General features: G+C 49.9%; 1 protein-coding gene across 1 annotated transcript in view; it reads left to right on the forward strand.

The window, feature by feature from the left end:
- Nucleotides 1-23,838, forward strand: part of GPC3 (glypican 3) — a 155,789-nt gene that overhangs the window by 93,106 nt on the left and 38,845 nt on the right. The window contains exons 4-6 of the mRNA XM_059824489.1: nucleotides 2,057-2,190; nucleotides 5,120-5,245; nucleotides 16,944-17,064. Coding sequence (XP_059680472.1) covers nucleotides 2,057-2,190; nucleotides 5,120-5,245; nucleotides 16,944-17,064 — 381 coding nt within the window. The remainder of the gene's footprint in view (nucleotides 1-2,056; nucleotides 2,191-5,119; nucleotides 5,246-16,943; nucleotides 17,065-23,838) is intronic.

Below are 23,838 nucleotides of genomic sequence, written 5' to 3' on the forward strand. Positions count from 1 at the left end.
CTCCTCCGCTTTACGTGCCCGTGCAGAGCGTGGGTGCAGCGATGCTGCTTTTGTGGCGTTGCTTGTTCTGTGCCCTCCGTCTTGTCGTGTTTGCATACCTTGTGTTTCCCCGGGGCGGTTTTGTGGCAGGTCTCACCTCTGCCCTCCCCGTGGGCTCAGAGGCACCTTTGGGGTGTGAGGTCTGCAAACCCCATACATCCTCGTGCTCTCCTGCCAGTCTGCCTGTTGCAGGGGCACCAGCCATCACAGAGAGAGCACGGGACGTGCAGACCCATTCTGCAGCGGTAGGGTCTCGGGTGTCCCAAATGCCCTGGTCCAGGTCTCCTGCAGCTCCATGGTTTCCTTCTAGTCCTGGCTGCCTGCAGTGGGTGATCACCTGAGAATTTTATGGGAGAGCAATGGGTACTAAAGGAAAACCCACAAGGCAAAGAAAACAGCCCAAAACATGGTGTTTGGTTTTTTTACTCCCTTCCTCCCTCTGTTTTTTAAGCCTGCCGCATGATTTAGGGAGGGCAGTACGGCTGATACGTTCTTCTGCAAGACTTAGGTTTGGCAAAGGAGAGAGGAAGCACAGCCAAGGGAGGGCAGCGGAGAAAAAAGCGGGTAAGATGCTGCAGAAACTGCTCCCCCGACAGCTGCAGGAGGAGCCGCTTGGGCAGAGGCAGCCGCAGGTGCAGAAGGGACCGGTGGCAGCACCTCTTCCCACCATGCTGTGAACCAGAAATGGCAGTGCCCGGCTCCCGGGAGGTTTCTTTTACTCTTTGTTGTATGGCAGCCTGAGCAAACAAACTGTGCTGCTCTTGATAATGAAAGAGGTGACGTTACTAATTTATTTGCCCACCCAAATGCAGGATGTAATAGAATAGAATTAATCTCTTCTCTTTACGCATCAGATGCTTGTAACTTTGGGCGGCGGGTGTGCTTTTAGCCTCCGGTGTGCGGCTAACTGGGAGTTTAGCTGGCTGCCTTGGTTCACGTGGCATGAAGATAAATGAGGTGCTGCAAAGAAGAGGAGTTTTATGAGTCTGTGGCTGGTCCCGAGCCTGGACGCGAGTGGTGGGATGAGGCTCAAGGAGAGAGGGGTTGGTGTTGGCTATGGTGCCTTTGTGGTCCCAGCAATCGGCTGAGCCCCCTTCACGACCTGGCATGGATGAGTCCTGCAGGACAGCACGGGATGGTTCAAAAGGCGAGTTTCCCAGTAGCAGCAGTGCCTCGGGGGGACAGTTGTCCCTTGGTGGTCTCCCAGAGAAGGAAATGGCTGCAAGTCCACTTGCAGCAGGGACTGCAGTGGCAGCTGCAGCACTGCGGGCTGAGTCTTGGGACATCGGCCATGCGGGAGAGCTTTAATGAGGTGTTTTGGATTCCTTCCCTCGCTGCTGCTGCCGGTTACCGAATCATCTGTATGCTAATGAGCTAATTTGTGTCATTAACAGAGCCCTGTTAATCAAGACCTCCCATGGTATGACTGGGCTGTAGCCATAATGCTTGCTTTATTTTAGGCCCTGATTCTTTTAATTAGTAACGACATGTATGATGCTCATTCCTGGGCACCTGCAGCGCAGGCCACGGGGATGCTGAGCTGCCTTGAGATGCAGAACCAGGGTCTCAGGATTTACTTTTGGAGGGGAGGTGTTTCCTAAAAGCCTGGCTAGAGCGGGGGAGCATAGTGTCTTGAGGTACCGCAGCTTTCAGCAAGGAAGGAGCAGGGAACATCTCGAGCCCCCTCCTGCCAGCATGAGTTTAACCCAGCCCAGGGAGATTTGCCGGTCACACCTGCAGCTCAGGGGTTTTGATAGCCACAGGGGCATATTGATGCCCAAAAGTCTTGCCTGAAGTTTCCTGCCTTCCCTCCCACAGGGCAGGTATTCATACAAGAGCAAGGTTGCATCCTTAGGGCAACAGTTTGCTTTCAGGTGCTTGCGTGAGCTATGGGAGAGATGGGGATGACGGGACGACAGACCAGCTCATGTGCAGGTGCCAGTGGGCATCTCAGCTATTTTCCTGCAGTATTTCTGGTCCCAACACTTCCTCATGCTGCTGTGTTTGTGTTTTCCAGATCAGCCGGTTATGTGGCCACGCTCGGCAGAGGCAGTATCGATCAGCTAATTACCCCAAAGACCTTTTTGTTGACAAGAAAGTCCTGAAGGTGACTCACATCGAGCAAGAAGAGACTTTGTCGAGCAGGAGGAGGTGAGAATGCTCGGGCTGAGCACGGTGTCCGTGGGATGGGCCGCAGGAGCGGTCGCCATACACGGTGGCCCCGTGGAAGCAGAGGGAAGAGCTCCTTATTTCCCTTACCCATAAAGCTGCAGCTGGTTTTGACTCTGAACATCAGAGCTGTTGTCTGTGGCTGGCTCGGAAGTGCAGTGAGGTTTCTACATGAGTTTTCTCACCTAGTGCATCTAATATTTTTTTAACCTGCAAAACTGCCTCCTGCTTTTCATCTTTGTTTTGCTTTTTTGCAATGCACCAGCCACCCAGGTTCATACACCAAATGCCTTGTCTGGGTTTCTTGGACACTGCTATAGTGCCAGAAATACTCACAGGTGTAGTTATAGGTGGAAATGGTCGCTCTAGCCTGAAACGTTGCGTGTAACACTGTGTGTGTAGGTAAGGGGGGGTCATTTCACCTTTTTTTTGTGCAGTCTTTTACAGTAGTTCAGGAATGTTAACAGCCTTTTACTGACTATTTTCAAAGTGAAGCAGGTGCCTCCGCTGCTGGCAGTGCACCCTGTGCTTCCTTTCTTCTGTAAATACAGGCTGTAATTCAGTGGGCTCACGCTGATGTGTCAGGGAGAAGCATCTCCCCTCTGGATCTGAAAGTGCACCGGGAGACGTGCGGTGCCTTTACTGCTGTCTTGAATACAAGAAAAATCCCTGTGGAAGAGAAACAGGCAAGCTTGGCAATTTTTGGAACTGGGGATAGACTAAGCTGGATGGATTTCTCTTTAAAGAGTAACAGGGCCACATTCTTCTTACGGTTCCCATGAGATATAGGACCAGGGCTTGCATTCCTCCGTTGTCTCAACACGTTGGAGGGTTACACAGCCCAGGCTCTACCCGAGATGTCCTTTGCGGACTATGAATAATGAAATCTGCCGTGATGAATTACATGCGCTCATACCTGCAGATATGGAGGAGTTTCTCCCTTCCCTTCCCCTCTCTGCCCAGCGGGGAGCTCTGCTCCCCAGGAAAGTTTTCTTCCATCTGTTCTCCGCAGCACTGCTGGGGTCTGTGGGATGGGGAGCAAGGCAGTGCCTGGGGTGTAAGGAGCTGGGTGCGATGGGCGACGTAAGGCTTGTCCTGCTCAGGGTTTGGCATAACTGAAGACCCAGCTCTTTCCTCATTTTGGCTTTCAAAATGGTGTTGGTTGGACCTCCTGTCCCACCGTAAGCCCAGTGCAGGAGACGGCCGTAGGAAGTGGTTCATGCAGGAGGTGAATGTCTGAAGCACCCCTCCAATTTGTTCAGGGGGGTTGTGGGCTGAACTCCCAACCTTTGGAGGGGCTTTGACTCCTCGGGTAAACCCTTGTTTATTGGCATGGAGGGTGATGGACGGGTTGGTGCTTGCGGTACCCCGGCAGGCTGCGTTGTGGTGACCCAAGGGAGGACTTGGGTGGCCCCTTGCTTCCATCGGCTGCCGGCTCTGCCTGCACGGGCTGTGTCGGTCCCATCGGGGCAGAAACAGGCTCTTTGTGAGCAAGAAGGCAGAGCAGCAAGAAGGCGGAGCAGCGCGGAGCAGCGCAGGCTGCCTTGGCTGGCGCTGGGGCGTCTTCTCCTTGTTTCGCCTGCCCCCAGCTGGCAGTCGGCTTCGGCTGGAGAGGGAACCCCACGAAATCCCCAGGCGAAGAGGGATGGAGGGAGCTGGGCACCCCCTCTGCACCCCAGCCTGCCTAAGCTTGCTCTGTCTGCCAGCCTGGCGCTGCTTGGCAGCTCTCCGCAGCTGGCAGGGCATGGAAGTCCCACTGCTGCGGGCACTGAGGGGATGCCCCTGAGAGGGCTCCCAGCTCGAGGTGCTGATCCCTCATCATCCCTCCCGGGGAGGAAGGAGGCCAAGAGATAACCCCTTGCCAAAGGGGGAAACCCAAGCCGGGAGACTGTGAGGCCAAGTCTTACTTCCTCCAGTCCCTGCCATTCATATTATCATACTTTTTGTGCCATTTACCTAATTAAATCTGCCAGTGTTTCCCGGTGACAGCTGCTGAGTGCCCCCAAGGGGACAGACCTGGGCTGGGGGGGACGAGTGCGTCCCGCTCCTGCGGGGTGATTGTCAAAGTCCTCAGGGTCAGCCTGTGTCCTGGCACCTCTGGACCACTGCCGAAGGGGACCTGCTGGGGACAAAGGTCCTTGGTACTGGGAAGGTAGGGCGCAAGGTGGAGGTGCAGCCTGATTTGCATCCCCTCTGTCTGGCGCCAGCATTGCTCCTGCGGCTCCTCCTGCCTTCCCTGGGCAGAGCCATTTTGCCGAATATAACGCACCCCTTCAAATGCAGACTGTGACCCCACGGCTGGCCCAGCATGCGCCTTGAAATCGTGTATTGTCGATGGTGCAGCACGAAACCCAGCGTTACCATTCTGTACAGGTGTGTGCTGAGAGTGTCTGCCCTGGTCTGCCACCAAAAATGCCACCTGCCCTTGGAGGGATGTTGGATGGCTGATGTCAGGCAGACAAAGTGACAAGGCTGTCCTTTCCTGAAGAGCCTCTGTTGCCTTCTGCAAAGCGGAGGGGACTGCTGGCAGCTTGAGCACTTGCTTCTCGGATGCACCCCGTGTATGCATGGCCTGAGCCAGCAGCACCTTTCCTTAGGTGCTATGAGAGCGCAGAGAGTGATCTGGCTTTGCCGTGCTGCATGGTTGGGCTGAGGTTCTACGGCCCCAGCATCCCTCCCGTCACCAGTGGTTTTGCCCTAAGAAACACGGGTTCAGCCCTTGACTGAAATAACATCAGGGGATGATGCAAAATGCTACTTGAGGTCAGAAATAAGACCGATGCTTCGTGGTTTGTTTGCACCCAGCTGCTTTCTTGTGTTTGTGTGACTACCTTCACTGGTTAAAATGCACCAACCCCATCTTCTTTTCCTCTTTTAACTGAGCACCATTTTTTCCCCCCCTTTCTTCCAGGGAACTCATTGCGAAGCTGAAGTCCCACAGCAGTTTTTACAGCAGCTTGCCAGAGTACATCTGCAACCACAGCTCTGCTGTTCAGAACGACACTCTTTGCTGGAACGGACAAGAAGTCGTGGAGAGGTGAATCAAGTCTCCCTTCCTCTCCCTCTCCCCAGCACTGCTTATTTTTTGTTAACCAGGCACAGGAGTGGTGCGTGGCGGGGACACTGCTTGTTCCCTTAAGAAATCTTTTACAGAGCCAGTGTCCACCTGTGCTGCAGCTCAGATGGATGCGCGCTGCATGGAGAGGAGAAGTGGTTGTGTGCTGCCCTCCACCGAGTTTTCTGCACTCTGCTGTGAAAACCCTGCAGCCATCACTGGTTTCAGTCGGGGTGGGTGGGTAGTGGCAAGCCAAGAGGGGAGAGCAGCAGCAGCTCAGCACAGCCGTGCTCCCATGGGAGGGTGCACCACGGTGCCAGGGGTAGCTCCTCTGCAGTAGCAATGGGGGCAATTGCCACCGTGCACTGCGTTGGGGTGGGGATGTCTCCAACCTGGCTCTGTGCAGTGGTAGTGGGACAGCATGGCTGGCATCCCCTGCCCCATCCAAGGAGTGACAAGGAAGACCACCTTCTTGGGTTTCTCCTTGGCCGTGGCTCTGTGCTGGAGGAGGTCAGGACCACTGAGGTCCGGTGGTGCCACTACTGCCATCTGACCATCCTCCTGCAACCGAGCCCTGGCTGTCTTCTCTGGATGGAGCCATTCACACCAGGGTCCAGCTCATGCCCTGGCTGCTTTTACTTACCCCACTTGCTGGTTCTGAGGATGTCCTGGTGGTAACTGTGAGGTTAATGAAGACAGGCAAGTACAGGATTAATAGCATAAAGGGGAAGGAAGTGTTAATAGAAATGGAGATTTTTTTTCTTGCAAAAAACATCCCTCAGGAATGTTAAAGAATGTGGAAATAGAACTTGGAAATGTTTTTTATAATTATACATAAATCTCCTCTAATCACCCTACTTTGCAAAGCATCCTTTGCTCTTAAGCAGTTTGCATAAGGGAAGAAACAGAAATAAAATCAGGAAGTGGTGAAATGTTGAGATCTTAATTATGACTTCTTGATCAGTAACCTCAGGTGGTAAATAGACCGTACTTGCAATACTGACCTGAAACACTGAAGGGACCAAAATAGCATCAAACTACATTTTGAAAAAAATTGCTCAAGCATCTAAGATCACACACTTCATAAAATGTGCTTATTTTGCCTGAGGAAAAATGTGTCCTCTATCTGTACCTATTTCTAGAAAATCTTGAGTTTGAATGCCTAAGTGAAAAGTACAATTGAAGAAAAAAGATTATTTCAAGACTGTCTCACTGATTGTTAATTAAAACTTCTTAAGACAGTGCTGTAAACACTGCAGCTCTGCAGGGGAGGACCTAGGGTGAGGTCTCTGTTTATGGCAGCTCACCGGGGCCACGGCCAGGTCCTGCTGACGCCACGGCTGGGGGAAGTGGCAGCAATGGGAAGGTGCTCAGACCAGATCCTCCCGCAAATATAAGTTCAGAGTTATTTGTGGATTAAACATGACTTTAGATTATAGCCCTCTCCAGCTTTCTGCTGAGAATACCAGTGGACCATTGTAGGCAGCGATGTCACCCTAGGTCCCCTGCCGCAATGCTGCGGTGTTGGTGGCACAGTACGGCAGGTCACGTAGGTGCCATGGCATGTGGAAGGCGCAAGGCAGGGAGAGGATAAAGTGTGTGTGCATGAAGGGGGCACCAAGATTTCAGCCCCTGGCTGCCTGGCTGTTAAGTTGAGGCTTAAATCCTGTGTTGTGCTTGAAGAAAGCGTGCCTTTCCACTCTGCTCCTCCTTGCTCCCTTGTGCTCTATTGCACAAATGTCACCACCTCTGCCAGCTCCTATGAAATATTAGTAACGGGTCCCTTGCAGGCAGATACTGCAGGTTTTTTGCTGTGAGCAACGTGGGGTGCTGAGAGTTAAATCCCCCATCCCCTCGCAGGGACATCAGCGGTATCCTGGAGGGAGAAGCTCTTGCTGGCTGAGCAAAGAAAGCGGTGTGAGTGGTGGCTCACGCAGAGGAGGAGATTTGAACACCCCCGTGAAGGCAGGGTGTTCTGGAGGGAGGGCAAATGGATGCACAACATGGAAATAGCTGTTGCCCCTTAAACACATCGACTGCCTTCCCACCTTGTATTTTTAGCATCTGCAGCCGTAACGCTTCCCAGGGTGACCCTCTCGTCTCCATAGGCTGAGAAAGTGTCTCATACCTGGTGGTGTTTCTGCCGATGAAACTACAGGAGGAGCTCAGCTAAATAAAGCTGAACTAAGATAGTGGTCCAGGATCCTCCTCTCCCAGGGCCCATTTGCAGAATCTTTCAAATAGAAGCAAATGTGTAGTGAAAATGGTCTCTAAAGCCAATTGCACTGCTTCACTTGGAGCCAAAACTCTCTGCTTCACGTGCTTGGACTTCCCAGCGTGGCGTCTCTTTCAGAGAGTCTGGGAGGATTCCTGAAAGTCAGGAGCATTTAAGGTAATGGTGCTCGAGTACCCCAAACCACCAGTTTCTTTATTTCAGTGTTTTCCCCAAGAGGGAGCCAAGCAGCTGTTCACCGCGTAGGAGCTCTTTCGCAAGCTGCTCTGAGAATGTGCGTTATGTACTGGAGTGTTTCTGGTGTGGTTACAGCAATTCTCCTGCCAGACCGATGTGCGGTTGTTGGCCATCAAACTCCAATTTGCCACTTTTTGCAAGAAACTTGATGTTTCTTGAATATCTAGTATTAATTTCAGGATGCTGACCTGGTAGTTGTCCCACACGTGTAACGGCTGCCAGAAAGAAGGGTCTGATTTTCTAGTTTTTATGCATGTAAAATATACTTTATATCTTAATCTTTCTCTCTTGCTTTGTTGGATATTGGCTTTTGCAAATCAGATCTTCCTGACTGGAAGTTCAGCAGGCTGGACGGGAGGAGACACTCATGCCTTGCACCTAACCTGCTGTGCGTGGTTGCTGTAGCTGGATACGTTTCACCTCAGGGCAGGATTGCGTTGCCTGAGCGTGGGTACCACGTGCAACCTGAGACCCCTTCGAGTTTCTGGGACATCTGTAGGAAAATCTAAGACCACCCATGTCTCTATGGAGTGGCAGCTGGGGCTCGAGGAAGACACCTTGCGATTCCTATAGTAATATGAGGTGCCCACCCTAGGGGTAGAGTAGAAAGCAGCTGCCGAAGCTGCTAAAAGCTTTGCAGCATAAGGTGAAGACCAGGGGAGAGCGATGACTGGGTGGATGCCGTGTTTCCATGTGTTCCCATGTCTGGTGCTGCGCAGACAACGGATAAAATTGCTCGGGCATTGCTGTGTCAGTGAGCTCAGCGTGAACATCCATATGGACATGTCTGGGCTTTGGTGGTGTTCCTGTAGGGTTTGTGGCTATTTACCTCTCACATCTTTTAATGCAGTACCCGAGTGTTAATTAAGTTAGAGAGGAGCCCTACTGGTTTATCCATTTCCTGACCTCTCTGTCCCAACCAAATTTACTAGTTTTTCTAAGCCCTTTTCCTATAGCATGTTAAATCAAGCCTGGAATAGCAACTTCACAGCCCCTTGCCAACACACTCAAGTGCTAGATAATACCGACAATGTGTATCCTGCTATTTGACGCAAACAGTCCCTTCTGCACCCTACGCTTCTTCTCTTGTGGTTTTTCTGAATCAGTATTTACTGTCTTGTTTATCCCAGTGCTTTGCTATTGGCAGAGAGTGAGTGTGTCCCTCCTCCCCGGGGACCAGATGTGCTCAGTGGCTTTCCACTGGGTCTCATTTCCCAGTTTGAGCCTTGAACTGTCCTCTGTTTCCTCCTTGCCCTTAACTCACTCTGCCCTGATTGAATGTGGCACGTTCATCTGGGAATCCGATGCAATGCAGCTGGCTGGACTATTTTATTGTGCTTTTCTCCTGACACAATGAACTGTTTCAGTGCAGTCCTGTGCGAACTCTACTTTGCTCATTGTGGTGATAGAGGTCTGACTCTACTTGAGCTATGTTCTTGTTTCATCCCTGGCTCTGAGATTTCCCACCAACGGAGCAGGGTTGTGCATGCAGTGGGTGCACTCCTTGCCTGGTGCAGCTCCTTGCAACCCCCTGACATTAAGAGCTCTGAGGACCTGCTTGACCAAGGGCTTTCTACACCTCAGCTTGTGGCTGGGATGACGTGCAATGTGCTCTACTGGTGGGTCAGCATCACTCATCCTGCTTTGTGTATTCTAGCATTTTTAATACGATTCATCCCTCGTTTTCTTTTCCTGCGTCTTACTTTGTGGTCCTTTGTCCATCTCATTTACTTCTCCAGGTTGGACCATCTAATGTCAAGAATTCATCCTCCTTCCTGAGGTTTGATCTATGGGTTAATAGTTAGGTTGCCATCCCTTATGTGGGTTTAGGACATGGTGCCTTGAAATAACGGCTTGCAAACAGTGGCACCATACAAGGAAGGCTGATTTTTCTGGTCATGCAGAGCAGCGCCTGTGTCTTTTGCTGTGCTGTTGCTGCGTGGTTGAAGAACATAAGCCAAAGTGGGAAGAAAAAATAAAAGGCAACATATTACTGCTTTTCACACTTCTCAAAGTGTACAAGAACATATTGTGCTTTTATGGGGTGCCACAAAGGTTCACAGCAAAAGCCACATGGCACACTCCACCACTTGCAAAGAGCTTCTTGAGGGGTCACGGTGCTTGCGTGTTTGTGGTAGCTGGGGACCAGACCTGCTGGATCTCCCTCTGTCTCTGTGCATCCCTGTGCACCTCTTTGCAGCTTTCCTGGACTCAATTAATTGAGAGGCACTTCCCTGAAATAGCAGAGAGCTGGACACGTAGACAGGGTGGGTGTGCAACAGCGAGGGTTGCCATCATGCCCTTCCTTGCCTCTGTTAGTCTTCATGCCCCATCCTTCCACCTGCCCTCATGCTGGTGGTGTTGGGTGGTGAGGTGATGTTGTCCAGCCTCTCTTATCTCCATCCAATGTAGAGAAAAAACAGAGAGTGATTGTTATCACTGAAGTCCTGACTGAATAATTAGCTCATTTAAAGACTGCAGCTTAAGTCAAGTGGGTGTTGAGCTATTGAACTCATCTCAGTTACTATGGGAGTTAGGCATCTGAATCTCAAAGGTGATTTGGGCCTTATATATAGTATCAGGGGTTTGCAGCATTTAATACTAAAAGCCTATTAAAATCTAGATTCTCAGAGTTTAATAATCTGCTTACACAAGTATATTCCTTTCAAGCTGTTCTGAATAGAATGACAGCAACATTTGCCCGCTGCAAAACTTGTAAGCGAATTAAGTATTACTGTTAGATACTGCCACTTCCAAATTTCTCGAGACAAACTTGTGCATTAATCTAAATCACCCGCATAACTCTTGTTCTCTTTACACCAATTCCAAATTAATATATTTTTAGCACCTTGCCAGATTCAAGCTAGAAGTCTCACATTTCCCTGCTGTTGCCAATGTACTGTGGTTTGTTTTAATCATACAAATCATAAACAATGAAAGCACAATTGGAAGCAAGAGAGAAAAATGAGATTCTGTAATTGGAACAAAGGAAATTCCATGCCAGCAATAACCCTTTAGTTCATGAAGGGTTTGGTTATTTCTGGCAGTGCTGCAAAATATCTGATACAATGGAGTCCCCAAAGAGGGAGGCTGTATAACTTTTCAAGCACATAAAACACAGCTTTGTAGCAAATGTAAGCTATAATGAAAGGATAGTAGGCAAATTCAGGGGATTATTGAGTGGCCGTAATTGTTTCCAGAGTGTTTCAGAAATGACAATCATGAATCTTCCTCTATTAAGCCTGCGGCTTGGTCTCAGGTTTAGCCAATTTTTCTATAATCTATTTGTCTTGAACTTTACTCAACTGAAGTAAGAATGGAGGGAGACTTCAGGCTGTCCTTTAACGTTACAAACTCCCATTGTTTTGCTATGAATATTACAGTTTTTGCTGTTCCTTCTTGAAATCCCACCTCCCAGAACCAGGTGATTACCTGAGACTTCACGTTTATAACCAAGCTAACATCTGCAGCACGCTTACCGGTTGTAGTACACTGCATAGGGTGTTTGGGAAGAGGCAGCGCTTCCCTTTGGCAGGAAACTGATACAGCAGGATCTCGGAGGGCTGTCGTGGAAGTGAGACCAGGCTGCAAGGTGTTGATATTTAGAAATCCAGCAGAAAATGGCTCCTTTTCATTTAGGAGAGAATGCTCCCCGCTGAGAGCGTTGGATCCTCCTGCTTCCTTTTGAAGAAGCTTGCTCAGAGCTGCTGGTGGCGTAAATTGACTGCAGCATTGCGAGCTCTGCAATGACTGCAAGCACTCACTGCAAGCAAGCAACTGAGTGCACGTTGCAAGCCAGGAAGGCACCTGAGCACCATATACCCCCACCTCCCTCCTGCCACTTGCACCCCTGTATAACAGATGCTGCATATGGTTAAGGGATGGTGGGACTGTGCACCCCATATGGAAGAGGACAGCTGGGGTGGACCTGCACTTGTCGGGCCTGCAGCCCGCACCCAGCCCGTGTCTGGGCTGGGGTATTGGTGTGACTGACCAGGTATCTCTGGGCAGTCTCTCTTTAGAGCGGAAACCATCGGGGAAAGAAGTTGTCGCCTCTTCCTGGAGGCTTATGGACTCATCCAGAAGTTACTCCCTGTCTGTAGGGTGGGATGAGTGGGTTGGAAGCAGCTCTTTCAGCCTTCTGGCTCCTGCCGCTTGCACCACTGATGTGACGCTAAGGTTGTCCCACTAAACCAACAGGCAGCAGGGCCAGAGAGAGTTAAATGTTGGCATCACCACTGCACCAACCTTTACTGACCCATGGAAACCAGCTGGAGGTAAGACTTGGGTTCCTGCTAGGAGTGTGGGGGAGAAACTTTTCTTTCCTGTCTCCCTTTTCCGTATCTTTTTGCCTCCTGTGTGGTGAGGACTCGGTGTCACCAGCCCTCATGGCCTGTAGTATGTCACATCTTGAAATGCAGAGCAGCTTCAGGGGATTGCGGGTGCTGGAAATGCCGCTCTCTCAAGCTCGGTTATTAAGTCCTGTGCAATGAAACCTCTTCTCTTGTATTGTAGTGCGGTCTTGTAGCAGTCTGTGTTGTATTTGTCCCCCATCCACTCCCTCAAACAAGTATGATTCAGTGAACAGAGATAGAGGAAGCGCCTGCAAGGAATACCACGCTGTTTAAATTGCAGAGCTGCATTTGAATAAATACTTTGCAACTGGAAGGCAGGCATAAATTAATTGTTATTTGAATGACAAACTTACTTTCCTTTTTCTAAAAGGTGTAATTCTTTATGTTTGACTTATAGGATTACTTTCTCTAAATTGCACGTCAGGCATTGCAGTAACTCATCTCTAAGCCTAGCATGGCCAAGTAGGATGAACGCACATTTTACATTCTTTGCCATATATTTAAATTGCATTTGTCATCTTGTCTTCCTTGCTCTGAAATAAAAGCCTGGAAAGAGCTGCATTTGGACTGGAATGACTAAACGTTCACAGGAGACGTTTGTGGATGGTGGGGAGGAAGGGAGGGGAAAAATCCCTTAATATGACTGCATACTTTGGCATTTATGGCTGGTGGATGAGAAGGAGCAGGAAGGATCTGTAGTTGTGCTATCCCCACAGAAGACCTCAGATCATTAGTGTTTTCATCAGGTGGTTGTCTTTGAAGTCGTTTTTAGCGAGGGCTGCTTATCAGCACATTTTACAATGTGACATTTGTCTTTGGAAAATACCATCTCCCCAGGAGGAGCCCATACCCGGGGAGCCCGGGCAAAGAGATGCTGCTGACTGACGTCGAGACAACGTCAAAGAGGAAAGTATTTTGGGCTTTGTTTATGAAGTGAAAGCCAGACCATGCTCATGTTGCAACACTGATATCCCTTTGGCGCAGGGACCCCCTGGGACCACAGGGTGGACTTTAACCACTGTGCATATTTGCTGTTCAATGCCGATATCACCATGGCAGAGGTATGTGATGGCTTTCGTGGAGTGGCACAAGTGTCCTGCAGAAGGGGCTGTTTTATTGGCATATGTTGAAAGCAGCTCGAGATGGCTCTGAGATTTCTTCTTTTCTGCGCTGTGGCTGGAGAACAGGGGAGGAAGGTGACGCCTTGGCTTTGCTTTGCAATGGGACCTGCGAGCCCACCAGCCCTGCAGCAGCTTGGTGGGACAGAGGGGAGCCTGCATGGGGACTGCCCTGGCAGCCCCCTGTCCTCCAGCTCCGTGGGGGCTGCAAAGGCATCTCTCTGCCATATTAAGGCCTGGCTGCTTGGCCCAGGCGGCAGGGAGGGGTGCCAGCTGCCTTTTCCAGCTTTTCTGGCATTTCAGGAATGTCCATACCTCACTGAAGCTACATTTCAAAGTCTTTAACCCTTCAGCTGGCTGCATCCCCTGGGCCTGAATGCGTGCCAGCCCGGCCCTGGTGCGTGGGCAAAGAGGGGCACAGCCGAGGGGGACCTGGTGTCCCCCTCCTACCCGAGCACGCCGAGAGGTCTCAGCTCGGCAGTGCGGAGGCAGCGTGTCCTGAAGCACCCAAGCCACGCAGGAGCTCGTCTCTGGCTCTTAGGTTGTACCTGGCCAGGTGGGAAGCAGCAGGCGGAGGCACTCTGCTTCTCCAGCATCACTGTTTCAGGGAGAGATCCCCCTGCAAATGCTTTTGGGTTTGCTTCCTTCTCTGGTAGACTCATCCCACTGGGGAAGGTGATCCGACAGCCTCACCGCTCCACCGCGGTCACCGAGGTCTCGCCAGGGACTCTGTCTTCTGGAGGACAATTTCAGTCTTTGGATACGTAGTTATGGTGACCTGCCATAGCTGTGTTCCTCTCTCCTGTACGACATCGCGTAGGCTACAGAGGTCCCCTCTGGCAGTCATTGCGTGGATTTCAGAAGGGGTTTTGCCCACTCAAACCCAAGCTATTGAGTTTCTTTATATACAACTGTTGAGGAGAGAGATTGTATTAATTTAGGTATGCACCAAATGGGCTTGGTTCTGCTCTTGCTAAAACCTGTGGGAGATTTATCCTGCTAGTTAAAGCTCTTAAACCACAGGAGACTTTTCAGCAATGTACTTCAAAGATCCGTCAGTGTTCTAAATTAAGTTTTCAGTGACATCAAAAATGGTAATTTCTTTGGCATCTAAAAAGTCACGTGTCTTGTGGATGGTTACGTTCAGTTGCCAGATGTATTTGTCAGGTTGGCACAGTGGCATTAAGTGACTGTGTGACAAATAAGCAGCAGGTTTAATGGTTTGCTGCTCCCAATGCCTTATTCCCCTGCAAAAAGTTAAGCCCAAGTATTTGCAGAGCCGGGCAGTTCTGTGCTTGCGGCAGCAGCGTCTTCCCACGAGATGGTGCTCAGAGCACGCAGTCCTGCAACTGGAAGCTATTGTGTCTCAGGTATAGCTGTGTTTTGTACTTCCCAGGATAATGCAGCTATTAAAAAAAAATAAATAAATACATCGAGTCCTAACTGGAGGCACCAGCATGGGGAAAGGTGTCTGGGTGGAGAATAGAGCTGCTGGAGTTGGTATGGTACGCCTGGGCAGCACTGAGCTGCAGCTGAAGCGCTTGCGTGGTGGGTTGACTGTTCAGACAGCTACCCCAGTGTTGAGGAGCTGGTGGGGCTTGGGAGACCCACGTTGATGTCTCTGCTTTGCAGTGACACTTCTCTTGTACCTGGACAAGCTGTTTATGTCTGGAAACGGGAATATACATGGGTGTGTGCTCCTCTGTTAGAGGCACAAACACCTCCTTTCTCCCATCCTTCTTCATCTGTCATCTCTTTCAGTGAAGCATCTTGTGGGGTCATCAGCCCTCAGCTGAGCTGTGTATGGGGAGTGTCCAGTGCTGGGGATGCAGAGCGCTCCTATACGTATAACTCCTGCTCCGAAAAAGCCTTGGAGTGGAAATCAGCCTCAGTCCTGTATTTTAAATGATGCAAATATTTAGGTCGGGGCAGATTCCTGCTGTACCAGTATAAATCCGGGATTGCCTTTGCATCCCCACATGTCTGAGTCTGTCTCATTCCTAATTTAGAGCTTAAGTGGGGCCAACCCCCTTGTATCCCCGAAACCCTCAGTGCGCCCCGACAGCTGTTGTGACTGAATGTCCCCATGCCTCTTGCTTTCTCCCCCAGCAAAGCATCCTTCCTGAGCTGGCCCCACCATCCCTCCCATCTCCCTCCCGTCCTTAAAATCCCTGCTGAAGTCCCACTTCCTCCCCAAAGCCTCCGTGAAATGGGCCGACTGTCATCGCCTGAGCTCGCCCGGCAGCGTGGGGATGAAGGATTAGTGGGCAGGGGAGGGGGGAGCTGGCAGATGGGGAGGCAGTCACTGGGGCTGGTGCTGGGAGTTGGGTAAGGACATGACGTGTAGGAGATGAATCGCAGAAAGGAATATTCATCGTGTTTACCCACGGCACCGGAAAAAGACGTACAGTAAAGCAGACTGATGCTTGGCATTATCTCGGCAATCTCGCTTTCGTAGGCTGTGCTGGGGTTTGGCAGCGTGTGCTCGGGCTGTCAGTTCTTGGAGACAAGGACTTGTTTTGTGCTTATAGAGTACTGCGGCCCGGCACTGGGGCTACAATGAATGCCAACAACCCACAGCTCGAGAAGGCACCAGTGTGCTCTGTGCCACTGCTGTGGCTGCCAGCAGTCAGTGGTGGCAACTGCTTGCTCTGGTCCTGAAGCCGAGTTTGAGGTTGGTGCGAATGCACTTGTCTCACGTCCTGAGCATCATGAGCTGTCACCCAGGTACTGAGTGTAGAAATGCATTTCTCCAAACGCAAGCATACAGTGGTCCCTCTGTCCCTCTTCTCCTCACTTCTATCGCTCTGATAAACTTGGCCATTCCATAAATTTTGCAGCAGTGAATTTGTATTTCTTTCCTAATCGCCAGTGAAAAAGCTGAGCGCAGGCTTGGCCGCCCTCCTCTGCAGAGCTGCCCTGGCAGCTCAGGGAGGGTCCCTGTGGAGAGCTGCACCTGGACATCTCTCCGACGGCTCTTGATCTGCTTTACGGGTGCTTTACTGCCTTGCACGGTACCTGTGTAAATCGAGATATCGTGTGGTGCAGAGCCCAGTACTGTACCAAAGTCAAGGTACGTTCTGTCTAAGCAGTTACTTTGATCCCTAAGGCTGGATCTCATCAAAGACTGAAATCAGGATTGTTTGACAACACCTATTTTCCATTAGCAATGTTGACAGCATTAATTATATTCCGATGCTTTAATTCTTTATTATTGAAATCACACATCAGTGATAGTCATTATTTTGCAAGGGGGTTGATGTTATGCTAATCAGCTTGCAGTTAACTGGGTCATCCCACTCATTTTTTTTGGCTGTGGGCACAACACTACCGCTCTTGTACTGGAGTCTCTGTGGTCTGCCAAGATTTATTTTAAACAAACATGAGCAAGCCAGAATTTCTGAGCCAGCTTTTTTAGGACTCTTGGGTGCAAGTTATGTGAAAATATTTATCCCTGTTGTATGCTGTTTAATGTCTTCCTTGGTTACTAATGGACTGGAAAGGACTTCATTGTCCTCAAGTGATACAAGTACATCATCTTACTGCTTTGCAAAGGCAGAGCAGAAGTATTTATGGGAATCTTCTGCCTTTTCTTTGTCATTATTAACTGTTTTGTGCTCTCTGTTTTGGAAAGGGCTGGTGCTTATCTTGGGATTTCTTTTGTTTGTACTGAACTTTAAAGATCTCCTCTATACTAGCCCATCACATTGTGGTCTCCTCTGTTCTCACTTCCACAGGTACAGTCCCCAAATCACAAGGAACGGAGCAAAAGCTCAGCCTGGCAACCACGAGGTGAAGATGAAAGGTCCTGAGCCAGTGATCAGCCAGATTATTGACAAGCTGAAACACATCAACCAGGTTTGTTGCCGGCGTGCCAGCAGGGATGGCTCCAGAGTGGGCGGTTTCCAAATCAGTCTGGCCTCCCCCACGCTTTCTTCGGGCTCAGCCAGCCAACACAGGGCATCTCCATCTTCCAGAGCTGCGTGCGGAGCCAGTGCTGCCTCGGCCCCGCGCAGTACCGGGCTCGCAGGGCACCTGTGGCAGTCCTGATTCACGCACGCTGGCGTGGTGCTCCGCAGGTGCAGCGGGAGCTGCAGGGCACGTGCGTTGCAGCTCTCCAGGGCTCAGCCTGCACCCGGGAGGATCTGTGGATGCATTCCTGCAGTGCGTTTCTGCTGGACATCCATCCCCCACATGACTGGGGACCAAGAAAGATGGAGCTGCTGTGGTGCCCCATGCGTGAGGTGCTGGCAGGGTTCTATGTGGCATGTGCCTGATGTCCCCTCTGGTCAGAGGAGTCCCCGTTGGCATAGCTTGTGGCTGGCAGAGCGGGTCACTTGTTTCTTTGCTGTACCTCCCTGGGCATCCAGTCCCAGTCACTACTGGGGTGGGTTACCATTGAGCGGGGAAATGGCAGAGCTGGGTGAGACCCTTTGCACTGGGGAAGGAGCTTCCTTCCCACGGTCTCAGACCTGGCATCCTTGCCAGGACAAGCAGTATCTTGTCTCTACCCATCATGCTAGGCCAGGTTAGGTCTGCGAACAAGCCCCACCGCTGCCAAGGGATTAGGTGGCACCTCTGCACGGCATTAACCTTGCGATTGTTAACCTCCCAGAGCAATTCTGCAGCATTGCCTCGGGCCAGCCGGGCTGGGGTCTGGCTCTGGACTCCGCTCTCCTCTCTGTGTCACTGAGTAACTCGTAGAGGGGATGTTTTTCAGTAGGCTGATAGCTTGGACCTCTGTGCTTTCCAGGGACACACAGTGTTGGGACTTTGCAGGGCAAATACTCGGGTGGTAATGCTGTCTGTTAATACAGCTGAGCTGCCCAGTCTCTCCCGAGAGAGCTCTTACCGGTGGGGACTTTGTTCAGGGTGGCTCCGGCATGAGGCTTTGGGCAGCGGCGGGTTCCCGGGGTTAAGCCCAGCTTTGCTTCCCGGGTGGGCTGCGAGGGCTGGTCTGTCTGGAGTTGCTGGCTTAGCGACTTTTCTGCTAACCTCTGCTTTCCTGCTCCCGGGACTGCCAGGGACTGTTTTCATAGCAGTTCACGGTTTAACCCCTGCACCTTCCGACGCAGGCATGCCTCATTAGCGGCTGTCTGGGATTGGGATGCAGTGAGGGATTTGGAGTCCCGGGAGCACCCCAGCACGCGGGAGCCGGCATGGGCAGCGGCAGCGCAGCCTGCTCTGCGTTCCCGCATGCCTCCCCGCGCCGAGCCATGCCATCTGCCAACAGCCCATAATTATTAAAAGGGGGGGGGGGGGGAAATAGCATAATCAGCTCTCTATTAAATGGGGTAGAGGGCAGGCTTCAACCTGCAGGTGATAATGATATTTTGCCGTTCACAGTGAGAAAGTCGCACTGAACAAAACATGGTTATTAGCGTACTTGAAACTGCTGACATAAAGTGGTTGTGAAATGCTGGCTGCCAGATTGGGTCAAGTTAGGTCTTTGCTGAACAGTTCAGGCTGCTGAGGAGCGGAGATTTGTGGAACAAGAGACCCTGAGTAAACATCGCCGGGCTGAACTCAGCTGTTTGCAGCAGCAGAGTGTCTTTGTCAGCCGCTGCTCTGGGAAAAATAGTGGTAAGGGGGTGAATATGGTCAGCTTGGTCATGATCTCCTACAGCACTTCTCCTCCTTGGCTTGCAATATCTGATTGGAATGTGTTATGGGGGGCAGGTGAGTTGGTTTGGTTTAAATGGCGTAAATGTAAGAGTCTGAAAAATATCGAACCCTCTTGTAAAGCTGTGTTTGAGAAAGAGGGGGATTGAGAATAAAAACAGGAGAAAATGAAAAGCGATTCATGAAAATTAATTATGAACTTAGCTATTCCTGTGGACGGTCTCTCATCTATGGTAGGTAGCTTATATACTGGGAAAACAACTGCGGAGGTCACTTAAATTTGGGATTTGGGGTGTCATAGCTCACCATCACACGTATTTTCTTGGCCTACTGAAGTTTAGCGCTCTCCTTCACATCTGGAATGCATCTCGAACGCCAAAGAGTAGAAAATGTGGAAGGAGCAGCTCCGAATGAATTACAGTTGTGTTTTTCAGGTGTTGGCTTCGGATCCGGGAAGCGGTGGGGACTCCCGGGCTGGGGAGGGGTCAAAATTTCCTGATCCGCCAAGCTCAAGCCAACAGCGGCTTTTAAGGGTTTTCAAACATCGAGAATCTTTTGGAGAAAAGAACATGTTTTCGAGTGCTTGTAGCGCTCAGCTGTAAACTGGATTCCCCACGTGAGTACCAGTGAATTGTGAATCTAGAACCATGTAATGAATTCCTCCCCGTGTGTTGTGTTGGAGATGCAGCCTGGATTTTGTGGATATGTGTAGACTCAGGAGCCATGCTAGTTGGTGCAATTTTTGTTACAAGTTCCACGGCTTTTACTTTTACTTGTAGATTTTTGCTAATGTCTGTAATGTCTGTAATTTGACTTGGCTTCGATTTATTCCAAGCTGCTCACACGGCTGAAAAATGTGTGTTCTTTCAGCAGTATGCCACATTTTCGAGCTTGCTTGAGTTTGGTGAATGTGTCATGTGTGGAAGTCATGCTCATTAGTTCGTGTCTTCTCAAACTGAATCTGGGTAAGTGCGCACATATATATGAGAAAGTCTCATCAAACTTTTGCAGTTTGAAATGAGAATGGTGTTTGTGCATTAGAACAAAATCCACGGGGACTGAAAGCAGTATAGAAAACTTAACCCAGAGAGAAGGGGAGGTAAAAGTTTGCCAGATTGTATTACTTTGGTTCAAGCACCTTTTATCAAGCTAAAATAAATAAATGAATAAAGCTCACTGCCAGAGTCTCAAGTCAGTCCTTTCTGGATGAGTCCCCCTCGGTGCTGCCTAGTCATCACATCAAGACTCCAGACCATTTTTGTTTCACCCGAAAGTGTGATTGCGGGTGATGCTATTTTTCATGCGTTGGTGGGCGAGATCGTTTATTATTGCTGTATTGGAAGTAAGGATTATTATTTTTTCAGTTCTGTTAGATGTCTACCAAGTTTTGATTTGAGTTATTTTTGCTGTGTGCCCAGAGGCATGAACAGCCCATCCATAAATACTAGCATTGTTATCTCAGCTGGGAGGCCAAGGGTCACCTTCAGGAAAGTGAGTTGGAATTGGTTCCTAACTTTTATTTCCCAGAGTGGATGGGGTCTGTTTCTAGCTAGAAGGGTTTTCGCTCGTCCCACACGTGAAACTATATTGAAATTGAAAGGTTATTCTCTGTCACCACGAGGTCTTGCTCAGTTTTTTTGTGACTTGGTAGCATCCCTAGGCAAAAAGTGGTGTGCAAGGTGAGCTATTTCCTCTGGTCGCTCAATTTTCCTCCCACCACGGGGATGCTTAGGTGGCTGACAGATGGGGATGAGGTTCAAGTTTTAACAGATACGCATGGAGGTGGGAGCTGTGGTGTCCCTTGTCCCACGTCCCCGGAGCTCTGCGACACTGGTGACCTCCTGTTGAACCTCCTCCCAGGAAGGGCTCTGGAGAGCGGACCTGAGAGATGCTGGTGGGAGGATGCAGCAGGGATGGAGACTGCAGGTACCGGCTCAGCCAATGTGACACCCTTGGTTCTCCCTCCTGTCCCTCTCGGTCCCCAGCTGCCCGTGTGCTCTCTGCAGTGCTCGCAGGGCTCTGACATGTTGAAGCAGATTCTTCACCCCATCCTTACTGCACGTACCTGTTTAAGCTTGTGCCCAGTTCTGATCCCTTTTTATGCTTAGATAAAACCTGGTGTTTATCATAGGACCATCTCTAGGAGGAAGATTGTAATATTGGAAGAAAAGGGGGGAAAAACCCCACTAAAAATGGAGAATAAAATCCATAAAAGGAAACTTAACTGGGGGAGATGTGTCTTTACAAGACTGAAGGGCCTGGAAACAGACACTGGAGTTAAGGGCTCATTTAGAATATTTCAGATATACTGGAGTTTGACAGTTCTTTGGTTTCCACATCAAACAATCTGTAATTTATTGCCCCGTGTAGGGACTGTGTTTTTATCATATTGCATATTCTCTAGCCAGAAATCTAACTACCATATAAGCTCTTGAAAAAAAAATCCATTGGGGATCGGAATCCAGGCAATATGCTTTCACAGACCCTGAGAAACCCGCTTTGATTTATTTCCTTGGAAATAAGGGGAACACACAATTTCTTGGAGTATTACAGCTGTTCCCCCCCAAGCAGGATCTCGCCGCCTTTCTTCACGTGCTCGGCGTAAAGACCTGGGTCCTGCGGTGAGCCCCGTGTGAAAGCGCCTCGCATTGCTCTTCGTGGGGTTTACAGGAGGATGAGAACAAAATTTAGAAGTTTTACAAGGCAGTAAAACACAGAGCTCTAGGTGGAAGGGGGAAAAAAAAAAACCGGAGGCCCAGAGGTGCGAATGACCGAAGACAAAATAGACTTGAAGTTTGCAAAAAAGCATGCCCCGGCGTTTAAATAGCCGCGTTTGAAGGTGGGTTGATCAAGCAATACGTCCTATATTTGTTTGTAGGTTTAATGGGCTGTTTCCCTGCGGCCTGGCTGCTGGGAGAGGGCACGGCAGAGGTCACCCAGAAGTTAATTTGGAAAGAGGCCAAAAGGCCACAACTTGATTGAATCAAACGTAAACAAAATAGGCCTGGGAACGGCGCGATGCCCGTGTGCCCGAGCCTCTCTCAACTCCTTTCCTCAAAATACAGAGTATGGCGGAGCGCTGGGGACCGGCGAAGGGGGTTTAACCCCGCCACGGGGGGACGATGCTTGGGGTAGCAAAGGGTGGGATCCGGACCCCGCTCGGGGCACCCAGGGAACCTGCAGATGGGCTGTCCGGGTGGTGCGGTGATCGTTCTCCATGCACGGGGCAGCTCGGGGCGGCCGTGGGTGCTCCCGGGGGAGACGTGGGGTTGTGCGGAGCCGCTTCGCCAGACACGTCCTGGGCGGCTCCAAGCGGGGAAAACTATTCTTTATGATGGGAGACCCTGGGGAGCTGAGGAGTTTTCAGGCATATATTTGCCCTTCAGAAAAATCCCTGACTTTGATGGATTTGGTGGAATCACATGTCTCTGTGGCCTGCTGGGCTTTGTGAGGTTTATTATTCCCACTGTATTTTAATTTGCTAGCCAGATGAAGCAGCATAATAATTAGAAAAATGCACAGACTGCCAAATTGTTAAATAACGTGATGCGCAATGCTTATCACTTGAAAATACAATATTTAAATTGCACCAAAACAGGTCGCTTTTGGCTAATTTTCCACTTTTAAATTTAATATGTTAACACTAAAATGTCTGAAGTGCTGTATATGTGTAATATAATTTATCAAGTCCTCAAAAGAAATGTTAATAAACACAGTAATTACTTGGACACGCCTTTTGTTCAACATTATTAAACAGTTTGTAACAATTAAAATATTAAAACCACATGTTGTTGAAAGCAACCAGACACTGCAATTATTTCTTACTAAGGCTATTAAATAAAATGACAAAAGATTTTTATTTTAGTGATAAATGCATTTTGGAATGGATCAGCTAATTCTTCTTTTACTACACAAAATAATCTATAGCTCCACCAAGTCTAGGCCTGGTATTTAAAGACTAACTCCATCCTCCTTTTGAGCCGTGCCTCGGCTCTCGTTAACACGCCGGGTAAATGCTCTCCGACTCCATATGCAAGCGGCAATTACAGGATTTTGCCAGGCCAGTTAAATCGGGGGAAGTGTGACCCTCTGTAGGGAGAATATAATTAAATTTGAACGTATCTGACTGTTGGGTTGCTTTTTAAACCCAAACCCCTCCTTCCCGTCTTAGCAAGAGCCGGCGTTAGCCCACGCCAGCTGTTGCTTGTCGGGATCCTATCTGCAAATGTCCCGGCTTTATCGGGTTTGTTGTGGGAACACTGTACCCGCAGGTCACCTGAAATGGGTTCGCTTTAATGGCTCGAGATTAATTGGACCCGGTGCGTTTGCATGTGTGTTTTTAAACAGAGGCGTAATTCTGGGCTGTGTTTGCTGAAGTTTCTCGTCTGTTTTTCCTATGGTCTTGCACAAGACAGGGGCGTAAGGGCTGCGCCGTTAAGCCCCACGCTTGTACTGCTTGTGTGGTTACATCTGCTGTGGAATGTGCAGTATGTCCCATTTTCAGTAAGGGAAGGGCGGTACACAGGCACATTTCTGGTAGCGCTCAGTGACACCGAACCTTGGAGTTGTGCCGAGGGCCTGAGCATCTCCTGTGCGCTGCGTGAACCCGGCTATGACTGCTGTCTCCTACTGACCCCTTGTTTTTATCGAAGGTGATGGCAAAACACCTGTCAGTATCCAAAGTCCTCGTATCAGCCAGTTTTTGGAGAAAATAATTCATTCTAGGATTTTCCTCGGAGCACCCAAGTCCTTTGGTCCATCCCCACGCGTCCCTTTTTTTGGTAACTAATGGGACTGCAGAGCTGTCATTTTCTGCGAGAAGATTCACTGTTTCCTTGTCCTTCCTACTTTCATTTGTCCTTCCCCTGGCAATGAATTTCAGGAACACACCGGAGAGGACTGGGAAAGGTGCGTTCCCTTGTGAAGCCGTGTATCTCCTTTGTCGGTATGAAGAAGGAGCATCTCACCTGTGCTTCCTTTTTGCTAATCCCACGTGCCTTTTGGGGGTTG

Source organism: Gavia stellata, chromosome 14 (genome assembly GCF_030936135.1).
Source record: "Gavia stellata isolate bGavSte3 chromosome 14, bGavSte3.hap2, whole genome shotgun sequence".
In the NCBI taxonomy this organism is placed as follows: Eukaryota; Metazoa; Chordata; class Aves; order Gaviiformes; family Gaviidae; genus Gavia; species Gavia stellata.